At 42.3% G+C, this 14,303-nt stretch overlaps 1 protein-coding gene and 1 pseudogene across 1 annotated transcript; both read left to right on the top strand.

Moving 5' to 3' along the window:
* Positions 1-8,398: 8,398 nt before the first annotated feature.
* On the top strand, positions 8,399-10,453 carry LOC135558154 (transcription factor Sox-14-like). The gene has a single exon (XM_064991889.1). It carries the CDS (start codon positions 8,399-8,401, stop codon positions 9,131-9,133), a length of 735 nt encoding a protein of 244 aa, XP_064847961.1. The 3' UTR covers positions 9,134-10,453.
* A 1,690-nt stretch (positions 10,454-12,143) lies between these two features.
* Positions 12,144-13,480, top strand: LOC135558482 (claudin-18-like; annotated as a pseudogene).
* Positions 13,481-14,303: the final 823 nt, after the last annotated feature.

Genomic DNA, 14,303 nt, shown 5'->3' on the forward strand with positions numbered 1-14,303 from the left:
ATAGATTCAAGGCATAATGTACAGACAAGGGTATGGTAGGATGTGAATACAGTGGAGGTAAACTTAGGCATTGAGTGACGATGAGAGAGGCATTGTCTCTAGAGACATAATTTAGACCAGGTGAGGTCCCCACATGTGTGGGGGTTGGAACAAAAGGGTTAGCTACGGCATATTGAGCAGAGCCGGAGGCTCTACAGTGAAATAAGACAATAATCACTAACCAAAACAGAAATGGACAAGGCATATTGACATTAGGGAGAGGCATGCGTAGCCGAGTGATTATAGGCACCAGTGGGTAGCTAGGCGAGCTGGAGACACGGTGATTCAGACAGCTAGCAGGCCAGGGCTAGCAGGTTAGCAGAAGGGCATTAAGGGGGACGTCGCGACTGAAGAGTCTGCTGGTAGCCCCCTCGGACGGTTACTTGAGATTCTTCAAAGTAGCCACCCTTTGCCTTGATGAGAGCTTTGCACACTCTTGGCATGTTAGGTCTCAGAAATAACACAGGGATGGGTCTAAACTCACTTTTTCCAATTTGATTTTAACAAATTACAAGCTCCTTGCTGGAGCATAGGCCAATTATTGATTGTTGTTATACTGATCTCTTGTGGCCTTCTTCAGTACTACCATTGTGTGCAGTTAAACCAATACACTGTAATGCCTGGTGCTGCTGGTCCTTAACACCTTGCATGTCATTGTATTGTCAGTACTAACCTCAGTGTGTGCATTGATTTGACTTGGTGTGCTTCTCCAACTTGCGTTTGTTTTCAGATTGACTTTCAGTCGTGTCTTAGCATTTTTGATCATGTCTCCTGTCTTGTTGTTTAACATTGCTCAGTGTTTACAAGGGAATCAGTGGGAAATGCAACCGAGTAAGACAAGAACGATGAGACAGAGGGAAGTTTGATGAAGAGGATTATCAAGATTCTCCAGTCCCATATATTTTGCCTGTGTTGTGCTATGCTCTACCCAGCCCACCTCAGAAACAAGCGCAATTAATCTGTCATGTCCTGATTCCCAAGAGCTCTGAGGTGCCCACAGATAATCAGTCCTTGTAACCAAATCCACCTACCTACAGTACACTCACTGCCATCCCATTGGTTGAGCAGGAACATTCCGAAAAGACTTAAAAACCTCCACTTTCATGCCTGTCTATCTGCCTGTCCTCTCCCGGTAGGGGTTTATCTAAGCATACTGTTGTCATGGGGTCTCCCTACTCCCTCTCTTCTGGCTCAGTATGGCGCTTAACACGAGTACAGGCAATCTCAGTAAATACAAATCTCTCCTTACTGTCACAGCTAGCATATCATAGCTGGGGGGAACACTGTTTTCATTATATCATAAGCCTCTTAGAAGCACCACACTGTCATTTTAGGGGGTCATATTATGGATATCCGTATGGATATTGCCTCATTCGCCTGTATTTGAAGTGGCTCTCCTCATACAGCACATGGAAACACAAATTCCTGTTCCACTCGGAATATAAAAGCGCTAATAATTCCAGTAATTTTAACTGGCCACTTATATAATCCCATTCCTTAAAGAGGAGTCTCACCTCTAAAGGGGGTAACCAGGCTGCTTAGAGGAGAGAGGTAGAGAGGAGAGGTAAAGCTGCCAGGCTCAGGCTGGTACCTGGAGGGCAGATTGTTTCTGTTCCCCCCTGTGTGTCCTAAAGGAAGAGGAAGATGGTAGATAAATGTCTGTCTAGAAGTAACAGACAAACAAGGTCAGTTGGGGGTCCTCCTATCTCCCCACACCCTCAACATTGATCTTCCTCTTCATTCCCTTTTCTTCTTCAGAGGGAATGGTACTCTCTTTCTCTCTCGAACTCTCTCACACATGAACACACTGATTAAAGGTATTGCTTGTATATTGCTTTCAATACCTTCTTCCAATACTGTGGAATTCTGTCTTAAACAAACATTGTCTTCTCTTGCATCTTTTCCCTTCACTCTTCTCCTCTGGAAATAAATCCTGTAACTTTAAGCAGAGTTTAATCAGCTGAAAACACACTGCTCCCCTGCTAAGCTCTCCTGGCTGCTGATAACGTTTTACCAGCTCATTTGCATACAGTAAAAGCTTGTCTTTATTCGTAGCGTCTAATAACTGTAGGTATTAATGATTTTCTTCAGTGAGCATCCTAACAGTTGATCCCTTAGTGATCATCTTGCATGTTGGAGTCCCTTTTCGTGTTACTGGCATTATTCTAAACCTCTGTCATCTCGATTCAGCATGTAATTAATCCAACCAAAGTGGGCAAATCACTCTGTATGTAAAACACTTGTCTAGTAAGAGATTATTTTCCTTATTGGCTATCCCTCGGTACGTCCCTGTTTCAAATACAGTAGGTCATAAATGATGGAGTTGGTCAAGGATGCCCTATTACAAAACTGATAGCCATTCATGAGAAAGATTGATAACACTTTCACTCCTTACTTTTCTTCAAAACATTTGAGGGTTAAATTAAGTTGAGGTAAATATAAAAGCAACTACAGGTTAGTTTAACATTGATCCCACTGGGCACACACTGGTAGAATCAACGTTGTTTCCACGTAATTTAAATTCAATTACATTGAACAAACGTGGAATAGATGTTGAATTGACGTCTGTGCCCAGTGAGATATAAGTTGTGCTAGTTTGAACATCATGAAACATGCTAAAGAGTTGTGACTCTTTCGTTCGCTCAGATCTACGGTTCCGCTACCGAATGTTCACCAAGAAGGATACAAAATGAACTGGACTCTAAATCTGAGTCCAACTGAGGAGCACTTTCACCCCCTAAACCACTCTGCCATGTAAAGTAAAGCATCATCCTGCTTAGCTGGCCCCTTTCACTTTCAAGCAGCACTTAATTTACTGCAGGACATTTTAAAATCTTTAGCCTGCATGACGCTGAGTCGCTGACAAATGCCTGGTTGTCTCTCATTGACTGCTGACTAAGTGCTATTTCAAGCCTGCAGATAGGCCCCACTGTAATATGGCCTTCAGGTTTATCGTGAGATGGTGGAAGTGTATTAATGTAGTCGGGCGGACTGCGAGAGCATGCAGGAGTAGATCTCTCAACCCCCTGCGGGATTGGAGCTGTCGACCACAGACCCCAAAGCATTTTCCTCCATCAATGTGTCAGGGGGAAGCTATTAAAACCGCTTTACTTTTCCTAAGTATCATGAGAATAAGCACAAGATTTAGTGAAATCCCCTCCAGGGTCTGGAAAATCTGAGGGATTTTCCCCCTGAAATGTTCCCTAATGTACTCCTCGGAAGTGTCAGAAACTGTTGTTGGATTTAAAACGTCGCCCCCCCCAAGATACCCAGAAGTCTTGCATTGTTGGGAATGTCTGTGTATTTACTGTACGAGAAGCTGAAATGACACAATTTAAAGTGAGGTTGATGCTGAACTTTCTTCACACTCAGCTAGTGCCAAATGTCCTCTGCATACATGGTCACAATATAGGTTTGGGATTTTTTTTTTTAATCCTTGGGATTTTCAAATCCAAACAAATTTTAATTGTCACATGCTTCGAAAACAACAGGTGTAGACTAACAGTGAAATGTTTACTGAAGGGCCCCTCCAAACAATGCAGAGAGAAAAAAAAATTAGAAAAAATAACACAAGGACTATTAATTTGTTATGTGGAAGTATTCAAAAGTAAGTATTCAGAACAACTTGTGCTTACATCACATGCCTCAAGCAGAACTCTCCCAAAGTCCATGTCATTAAGGTCTACATACATTTCTACTAACATAACCACATTTGATGTTATGCTTTTGATAGATCAACTACAATAAATGTATTTTATAAGGTTATTCAATTAATTTAAAATATTGTGTAGGTTGGCATTGGGTCCCACATCAGGAGGGCACTCAGTTTTTCCCAAACACATGACCAGACTTGGAAAACCTCTGCGTGGTCAGGAAAAACAATGGCCTCCCTATCTTCAGGTCTTTTCTTCTGTCGCCATTACATAAATGATTCGGGGAGACAGGAGCAGGAAAGCGTAATATTTTTTTTTATTAAGCCCAAATTACGGCGTGCCATGTAAAGGCACGGGGACAAAGACCATAGAAACACATAACAAAACACAGGGTAGAAACCCAAAACAAAAGAGCGAGGAGTACTTCGAATAAATAACACACGCGCACAATGATTAACACATGGGACAAGACCCGTAATCATCTGCGCAATCCACAATGACACGAAAGCCAAAACACACAGCACAGGTACTCACACGCACCAACGGACATTGTAACAATAATCGACAGGAAAATGTTAAACCAAGGACACACTTATACAAGTACTAATCACTGGGAATAGAGGCCAGGTGTGTGTAATGAAAGTTCCGGAGGGATCCGTGACATCTTCCTGTTCTCAAGGTTTTATCGATCTCTTAGGTATAGCTCTTTTGTGTTTGATTCCCTGCCTGACCCTGGCTAATCCAGCACTACAGACTTGACGTAGAGAGAGAAGGATGCCTGCTGCCGATGTTAGAAAAATGGCAACTCTAAAATGCAGGGGGATAGACACAGACACTGAACTAATGGATTGAGTCAGACAGGAATGGCCACATGGCATCCATCGTTTCACTCTCGATAAGCAAAAGGGATCATACCGCGCAGGTTTGTTAAAGCCTGGGCTCATAGCTCGAGCACTGTTAGGTAGGTAACCCGCTTCCATACGTGTGTCAAATGAGTCACAGGAGCTGGACAAGAAAGTAGCAATGAGAAGTAAATGTCTGCACACTGATTGCATTGCAGCTCAGGTACACCTACTGTACCTTCACAACTCCTTATAATTCGTCAATGTGCTTGACAGTACATTGACGAACAGTGTGGCGAAGATATACAAGTCGGTTGATTGTTTTTCTAATGTCAACAGAATTGAGCTGCAGGTATTCAACACAAACATTAGCAGGGCTTATTTACCTTTTGCACTCCGTGGAGTTACCAACAGAAAGTTGGTGCCCTGAGGTACAACTATTCCTCCTTCCTTCTCCTCTTTCATTTCCTTTCTTCCCCCAGGTCTTCTGTACCTGTCAATCTCTCTCTCCAGCGTGACTTCTTCTTAATCCACCTGAGTGCATGGAGGACAGTTTTGACATAAGAAGAAAAAGATAGACTCCTGAGGACCAGTATCTTTAGAGCTCGGAGGATAACCGGATTATGACGGCCATTTTGTGCTGCAGGCAGTTTTTCTTATTACCCAGGGTTTTGTCGAACTGTAGAGAGGAAACGCCGTCCTCACAGAACATAGTCACACCCAACACTGATTTACACAAACAGACTGTACAGAAAACTATGTATAAAATTGCCATCATGTAGTTAAACTTCTCAGCGCTTTTCTCAAACAGAGGAAATATTTCGGAGGACAGTATTATTGGAAAGAGTGACAGTAGTGTTGTCATTATCTACACACTCTCACCAGGGAAATACCGGAATTTTTGTTTACACACTTTGCTATATTAATCCATTCGCTGATTCCTTCAAACTGGCATCTTCTTAGAGCAAACAAACAGGATGTTTGCCCTGTACTGTAGAAGCAATCAGCCTCGCTGCATGGTCAACGCCTCCTGTGTCTGAATCTCTGAACTAAACCCCCATAGTAGAGAACATGGCTGTTGGGTTACTGTTGATCCACTGAGCCCTGCTGCCAGGCGGTTTATCCACACAGCCCTCGGCGAGGCCCAGTTTGGAACCCAATGGTGGTTTAACATCTTTATCATCTCTGCCGCTGTATCGACGTGCACCGTTGGATTCCCTTCTGTCCATTTGTCTGCCTTTGAAATGGCTTTGGCCTGCAGTGCCTCTGATGTACAGAGTTGAAGGTAATCCTGTTTACCTCTGGCAGCACCTATTCCGGGTAGGCTATGTGTACATGTACTTGGTGAAAATAGTGCTTCTGATTCTGATTAGTTGGCGCTGGGTTGAAATAAAGAAGGCCTCCACTCTGGTCATCTGTGCTTATACCCGCCACTCCCAACTCTGATCCACTGGTACCAAGTCTATCAACTCTGAACCACTGGTACCAAGTCTATCAACTCTGAACCACTGGTACCAAGTCTATCAACTCTGAACCACTGGTACCAAGTCTATCAACTCTGAACCACTGGTACCAAGTCTATCAACTCTGAACCACTGGTACCAAGTCTATCAACTCTGAATCACTGGTACCAAGTCTATCAACTCTGATCCACTGGTACCAAGTCTATCAACTCTGATCCACTGGTACCAAGCCTATCAACTCTGAATCACTGGTACCAAGTCTATCAACTCTGATCCACTGGTACCAAGTCTATCAACTCTGATCCACTGGTACCAAGTCTATCAGTGTAAAAAACACATATCTGCCTGTCATGGTGATAATCTGTTTGGTTCAAGCCCCTTTGCACATTTCAGGGTTTGTAGGATGGCCCAGGGGCTTCCACTTCTTTTGAGACCTCCCCAAGAGGGGTGTATTTTCCTTATCCCCCTCAAAAATGGTGTCCTTCATGGTACAAGATTTTCAGAATGTTTAATCCTAATCAAAATAATCTGCCTGTCATGGTGATAATCTGTTTGGTTCCCTGCTTCAAGCCCCCCTTTGCACATTTTCCCTGCTTCAGGGTTTGTAGGATGGCCCAGGGGTCTTCCAGATGAGGTCCCTTCCCTTTCAGAGACCTCCCTGCTTCAATGAGGTCCCTTCCCCGGATGTATTTTCCAGATGATCCCCCCTCAAAAATGGTGTTCCTTCAGATGGTACCCCGCTTCAGATTATCAGAATGTTTAATCCTAATCAAAATGATAATGTCTTATGTACAAATCTTCTCCCCACTTCAGATGAGGTCCCTTCCCTGCTTCAGATGAGGTCCCTTCCCTGCTTCAGATGAGGTCCCTTCCCTGCTTCAGATGAGGTCCCTTCCCTGCTTTTGGAGGAAACTTCAAGACAAAACTATATTATCTCATGACACTTGTTTGTAAAAATATTGCTTTTTGTTTCTTTAAAGATTGAATGGGGAACACAATCTAAAGAGGGAACAAATGTAAGAAAACACTTTGTACAGTTTGTTGTCATATAAGTATTCTGGCAATGACATTCAGACATTTGGCCCTGTCTTATCAATGTCATTTCAATATCAAGGAAAATAGCTTAAATATATATTTGATCAGATAAGGGATAGTAATTACCAGCACCTCACAATCAATGGAATCATCCAGGACTATTGAATTATTTCTGTGATTATTATTGATTACACTGGGGTGTGAAAGATGGCTGGGTCAGGTGAGACACACTGACGCATATTAAGTCATTGAGGGTGCAGTTGAGCATTTCTATGAACTTGTTAACTTTTAAGGGCAGTTTGAGAACTGTGCAAAGTGTGGGCTTAAGTAATGATTAGGTTTGATAGGCTACCTGAAAAGACGTGGCATGGCCTAAGGACAGCAAATATCCTAGCAGTTAAGCATGCTGGGCCAGTAACAGAAAGGTCACTGGTTTGAATACCTGAGCTGACAAGGTGAAAAATCTGTTATGGCCACGTACTACTGTAAAACAACATATTTCACTGCATCTATCCGGTGTGTGTGACAATAAAATATATATTTTTGACAACACATATTTTATTAAATGTTTTACTAATGTGGCCCTACTGTTATTTTTTTATATAAACAAGGTTACACTTTCTTTAACAGTGTTTCCTGTTTCTTTTCAGAGTCTGTTTGAGGGAAGAAGTCCATGGTAATTGCTACACATTTTAGTTGGAGATGTCATAACACCTCTCGCTTCAAATTGGCATTTCAGGACCATGGACAAGTAGGTAATACTTGTCCACTCCAGTAAAACGGCCACGGGAGATTAACTCCAGATACATTTCCAAATTCAGAATACATTATCTGCTGGTGGTGAAAAACTCTAAACAAAAGGAACGCAAAAAAGGCTACAAAAAAAGTTCCCCTCCCCCCCCCGCCCCCCCCAAATTGCCGGTTGCATAGGTTACATTTTTAGGAAAGGGATTACAATGCTTTCTATCCTCCGATTGGCTTGCCTGAGTATGACACCTCTATGATGTTGTCAGGTTGCGCACAGACCTACACAGCTCGATCCATACCTTTGAACTTGGCTACGTTTGGCTCCCATTCACGCGCCTCTTCACATTCTTGAGTTTGCATTGCAGGCAGCTTTCTTTTTCTTGAGAAACACACAAGTGATTCAACTCGCATTGGAGCACCAGTTGCCACCGGGTTTAGTCGTGTTTTTTTAACAGAGGCATTTGTATGAACTTTTATCTTTAAACTCTGTTAATTATCCTACCCAATTTGGATAGGCTACGTTTTCTCTCCTGTGCCACATCTCCACACTAAAGGAACATGAGCAGTTGGTGAGCTGAATAGCAACAACTAAATCTATAGATCTTTATAACTTTGGTTGATGTTGATGCGCATTTCACCGTGCGCTATTGAGATGGCAAAACCTTTGGATCACATAAAGAGGCCCATGAACGCTTTCATGGTGTGGTCTCGCGGTCAGAGACGAAAGATGTCACTGGAGAATCCCAAAATGCACAACTCTGAAATCAGCAAAAGACTTGGCGCGGAATGGAAGTTGCTTTCCGAATCAGAGAAGCGACCATACATTGATGAAGCCAAGAGATTGCGCGCGCAACACATGAAAGATCACCCCAACTACAAGTACAGACCTCGGCGCAAACCCAAGAGCTTGCTAAAGAAGGACCGGTTCCTTTTCCCCTTTCCCTTCCTCGGGGACGCAGAACATTTGAAAGGATTTTCCACGGAGTCCATTTTGGCTTCCGCTGAGAAAGCTCGAGCCCTTTTGCCGCCGACATCATCACCATACTCGCTCCTTGACTCAGGTCAATTCAGCACCGGTGCTGTCCAGAGGATCTCAGAAATTCCCCACGCTCTGGCTGCCAACGGCTTGTCCTATGCGTCCTCTTTGGGATACCAGACTGGCGCGTTTGGAAGTTTGGGATGCCCCAGCCAGCACACTCATACTCACCCGTCCTCCACGAACCCGGGGTACGCCTTGCCCTGTAACTGTGGCACTTGGTCGGCGACGGGTTTACAGCCTCAGGTTGCATACATCCTGTTTCCAGGTATGGCCGGCATAGACCCGTACTCCTGTTCACCACATTCAAGTGTGTGACCACATAAAGAAAAAACGCATGTGAATAAAATACATGAATGTTAACATCATAACTGTCAAAATAGTTTTGCTGTTGTCTCACATCAAGGTGAGCAATGGGCTATATCTACCACGCACGCGCAACGAGGACCGATTTTGATCATGGTACAACTGAATATATCTATTTATTTACTGTAGATAGGTCTAAATGAATTGACATTTTCATTCTTGATTGGTTTTCCTTATTTATATGGATTTTTCGTTCTGTATTTATGTTGTGTTTACTTCATTAACTTTATGATGATATGGCAATATTTTGGGGAAATATGATTTAGGTTATTTTGGCATTTCAAAAAAGGCTGTTACCAAACTTTAAATCTCAATTGTCAATATGCCTTCAAAAATCTGGATTTGTCTATTGTCAATTAAAATAGTTGTTTTTAACAGATCAGACCATATTCCTTGGCAGCTGTTCGTAGCCAGCTACTGATAAGTCAGTTTATCAGAAGATGCATAGTAAACGTACCAAGTCAGATAGACCCCAATGAGTCACTTTTGTCTTATGAAATTACCTCATAAATAAGAATGCATCAAAGTATAATTTTGCAAATGTCATCTCACATGTTCAACTAGTGGCCAGAGGAGGGCAGGATAAACCTGTGAATCAGTGATGATTTCTAACAGAAACAGACTCTTAGTGATGTAAAATGGATGCTTTATTTTAAACTAATACAAAAGAATAAAACAGTCAATTGATGTCTCTATGATTACTCATTAAACAAGGATCTGCAACATAATTGAGCAGTTTATTACAATATAATCAATGAATACCATGATGACCACTGCTACTGTGTTTTGTTGACATGGACATGATCATCTGTATTCAAATTCATCTCGTTGAAATGGATTTATATTCAGTTTCACATTTTACCTCCATAATGGTTAAGGAGGATTGGGGTTGAGTTAACTGATCTTAGAACAGCGTTTGAGGTCAACCTCTACCTAGCTTTTGGTTTGTTGATGATTTTCATTGGACCACATTTACATTCAAATTCAAATTCTGAAGCAAAGAAAGTTATTTGTTAAACCACTTATAACATTTTAATTCCCTGCCCACCAAAGACGATTAGCAAAAGCTCTCAAGATTGTGTTACCATGGTATTTTTATCAATAATGTTATTGGTCCATAATGGTTTACCAGTATTGCTTGATGGAATCCAGACTGTTTGGTTTCACTGTATAAAAACTTTCAGTGTGTATATGTCTGTGTGTGTGTGCTCTCAGTGCTTGAGAGAGGCTTGCGATAAGAGAAGAATGGAAAGCCTCTCCTGCCCAGTTGGATTGTTGACAAAATGATCATGTGATTAAAATGAGTTTCTGCTTGTTCTGAGTGTGAAAAGGAATGAGTCTTACTAAGCATCATATTAAAAGAACTGATGCGGTCTCATCAACAAATCATCAACACCAACGTCTGGGTGCCTATACACTCTGGGACTTACCTGATGTCATTACAGGTTGCTGTTCACTCTGAATCATTTCGAGTCTCACCTAAAACCACGTCTATAAATCATCTCCATCACCTGTCTGTGAAGTGGGTGCCTCTTAATATGCCATCCTGTCTATCTATCCACCTACCTGCCTGCCTGCCTGTCTGCCTGCCTGCCTGCCTGAGTTCTCTTAATCTATCTCAGTCTCACTAGCTTTATTTGTCAGGGTATATAGACATTACACATGCTCACCATGCCGTGCTGTTATGGGGTTGTCTTAGCTAAAGTGATTCAGGCCTCTTTATTTACTCCTGCCCAACAACGGTTGGCTCAGATGAAAGGTACCTGGTGCACCTATCTCCACTGTGCCCACATCTCTGATGAGAAACCAAGCAGGAGCGTGCACATGAGCGTGAACGTGCACATGGTCAACCGCCCACGCCACATCACACGCGGGGCGAAACCTCAGCAACCCCACCCTACTCCACATTAGTTCCACCACCGCCCTTCCGCCTTCCCCATCTCTCACCCTTCTACATCCCTTTCCTACACACACACATTTCACTCACACTTCACACTCCGGAAAGTATGGCCACTGCACTCCAGACGGGTGGATTCGTCCTGGGCCTGCTCGGCGGGGCTGCCATCATCGCCGCCACGGGGATGAACAACTGGAGCGTCAAGGATCGTCAGGGGGACGTGGTGACCTCGGTGTACACCTATAAGGGCCTGTGGCAGAACTGTGAGGTGGGCACCTCAGGCTTCACTGAGTGCCGGCCCCTCTACGGCCTCCTGGGCTTCTCAGGTAAATAATGTGGAATTTATTAAACTCTTTTCCAAGTGCTTTACATTGAAGGTTTCGGAGATATTGGTTCAGGGTTCAAATTACAGATTGACTTGTATGGGGGAGTTGGAGAAGAATTGGTGTGGCCATTAGTTCCTCAAAAGGTTGATCAACAATGTGTTTTCTCCGAAAGTAATTACCTGTACCACCAAATTGTGTCAAGGTTCTTAAATGTACCACTAAACTAGAGCAATAGTTGTAGTTCTATTTCCACTCTGTAGTAGCCTAGTGGTCTTTTGTGTCCAAACTCACATGGACACCTGGGTTGGACTTGAAACAGGGCATCACATGAACATTTCTGACCTTGATATTGTCAAAATAATCAAGTAGATTCCTCTCATTTTAATTCTCAAGGAATGGAACATGGAACAGTTGACCTGTATAACAACAATGGATCATGGTTTACGAAAAAATATATACTTATTTACTTGCAGAATCGGCTCAATCATTAGTGACATTTGAAGAAAAAGAAAAGGGAAGCCAAAAGGTTTTTTTTATTTATTTGACAGGACATTTTGGAGTCTTTCTGCTTTTAAGTTTCAGTCATCTCCTCTCCCCAAATGAACTCCCGCCCGTTTCCCTGGCCTGCTCCTATCAGTATGGACTTTAGCCCCAGTGCATTATGGTTCCATAGCCAGACTCATGTTAGGTCAACACCATTATCACAGGCAAAAAAAATGACAAAGAATCCCGATTCAAATTTCAAATACCAACAGAATACATTGAAGAAGCTTGTTATTCACATTGGAGCCTCTGTCCCTGGCAATATGACTTGTAAACTCATGGGTACTAAAACAATGTGTGGCTTGAATACACATAATGATTTGTGTTGTCTTCCAGGTACCTTTCAGGCAGTGAGAGCACTGATGATTGTGGGCATTGTTCTGGGTGTAATAGGGGCCATGATAGCCTTGTTCTCCCTCAAGTGCCTTAAAATGGGTAGCATGGAAGATTCCTCCAAAGCCAAGATGACCCTTACAGCGGGGGTCATGTTCATCATTGCAGGTATAGGGCCGAAAAGGTTTATATTAACACATTTTAAAATGTTGCCTTTATTGAACTAAGCAAGTCAGTTAAACAAATTCTTATTTACAATGGCGGCTTATTTGCATGTAGCTTGGAGAACAGCAATTCAATCACTTATTTCTACATGTCACTCTCTGAACGTATGTCTTTGGTGATAATGTGTAACCACCCAAGTCCTCAATCAATGAGTTGTTAAAATAAAATGTACAATTCCAGTTTCAGCGGCTTGCTTTTGTTAAAATCTCTTATTGCCACTGAGCAATGAATTTCCTTCCTCTGTCAGGCATTTGTGCTATTGCTGGAGCTTCAATCTATGCTAACCAAATTGTGGCTAGTTTCATGATGACCACCTACAACCCCAATTATGGAGGTGGGATGGGACAGGGCATAGAGAATGGAGGAAATATGATGCCGAGGTAAGAGTGAACTTCATGCATCTCTATTTCCATATTTGGTCATGGTATCGCTATAGACAGGTGAGTCAGTTACCAACTGTGCTTTTTCTCTGTGACAGGTACACGTTTGGCCCCGCCCTCTTTGTTGCCTGGATAGGTGCAGCTTTGCTCTTATTGGGCGGGATTCTGAAGTGTGTTGCCTTCAGGGGACTGCAGCCAGACAAGTCAACGTAGGTTATCAATTTTACATATTTTTCTAGCTATATTCAGGTAGGCCCAAATGAACAATGTAATGAAGGTTTTTTTTTTTTTTTTTTTTTTTTTTTTTTACACATATGTAAATGAAAGTGAATATGCAAAATTGTAATTTTCTTGCATTTTTCCCCCCAGCTACACAGGAGTTGCTTACAAAGCCTCCCAAGCCCAGAACAGGCCAGTCTATGATGACCACCATGCATAGGATGGGAAGAGAGACATCCAAAAATATGTATAATTTCTGTTATATTCTGCATCAATAAATTTGATTCTACATTAAGAAGCATGTATTTAAATGTTGCTTCGGAATATAGTGCTTCATTTTCATATACGCTTCCTAGAGTTTCAATACATTTTACTGCATGTTATTTAAAAATTTGTATTCTGTTGCGGTTAATAGTGGGCTTCATTTTTTACTGCCAGTAACTGTTTTAGTTTCATGTGGTCTTGGGTAATGTGTTACTGCTATTTTGTCAATAAACCATTAATGTAAAGCTTTCATTTGTACATTTTCAAAATGCTCTCCATTTCTCAAATGTCCTACCATAACATTCAGTCAGAGTATACAATACAGAGCCTATATTTGAAAACTGTGGTACATACCTGGAAACTGACATTTTATTCCACTAGATGGCAAGAACACTACAACTTTTGGCAAATCAAAGCTCCTCTCCATGTTGGACCTACACTGAGTGTACAAAACATTTAACACCTGCTCCTGCCATGACAGACTGACCAGGTGAATCCCTTATTGATGTCACTTGATAAATCCACTTCAGTGTAGATGAAGGGGAGACGGGTTAAAGAAGGATTGTCAATTCTTTGAGCATGTCAATAACTGCAACGCTGCTGGATTTTTCACACTCAAGTGTTCCCCGTGTGTATCAACAATGGTCCACCACCCAAATGGCATCAGGCCAACTTGACACAACTGAGGGAAGTATTGGAGTCAACATGGGCCAGCATCACTGTGGAACGCTTTCGACACCTTGTAGAGTCCATGCCCGACAAAATTGAGGCTGTTCTGAGGGAAGAAAAGGGTGCAACTTAATATTAGGAAGGTGTTACTAATGTTTTGTACTCTCAGTGTAGACCGGTCTCTTTTTGCTTTTAGTGAAAGTGGTACTCAGAAGTATGCACCACAGCACAGTTGATTAAATTAAGGGTACGCACAAAGAGAAGAC

The sequence above is a fragment of the Oncorhynchus masou genome, chromosome 17 (genome assembly GCF_036934945.1).
Source record: "Oncorhynchus masou masou isolate Uvic2021 chromosome 17, UVic_Omas_1.1, whole genome shotgun sequence".
NCBI lineage: Eukaryota > Metazoa > Chordata > Actinopteri > Salmoniformes > Salmonidae > Oncorhynchus > Oncorhynchus masou.

Excerpts from the sequence above, each read along its gene's own strand:
- LOC135558154 (XM_064991889.1), top strand. The coding sequence starts at position 8,399 with ATGTTGATGCGCATTTCACCGTGCGCTATTGAGATGGCAAAACCTTTG.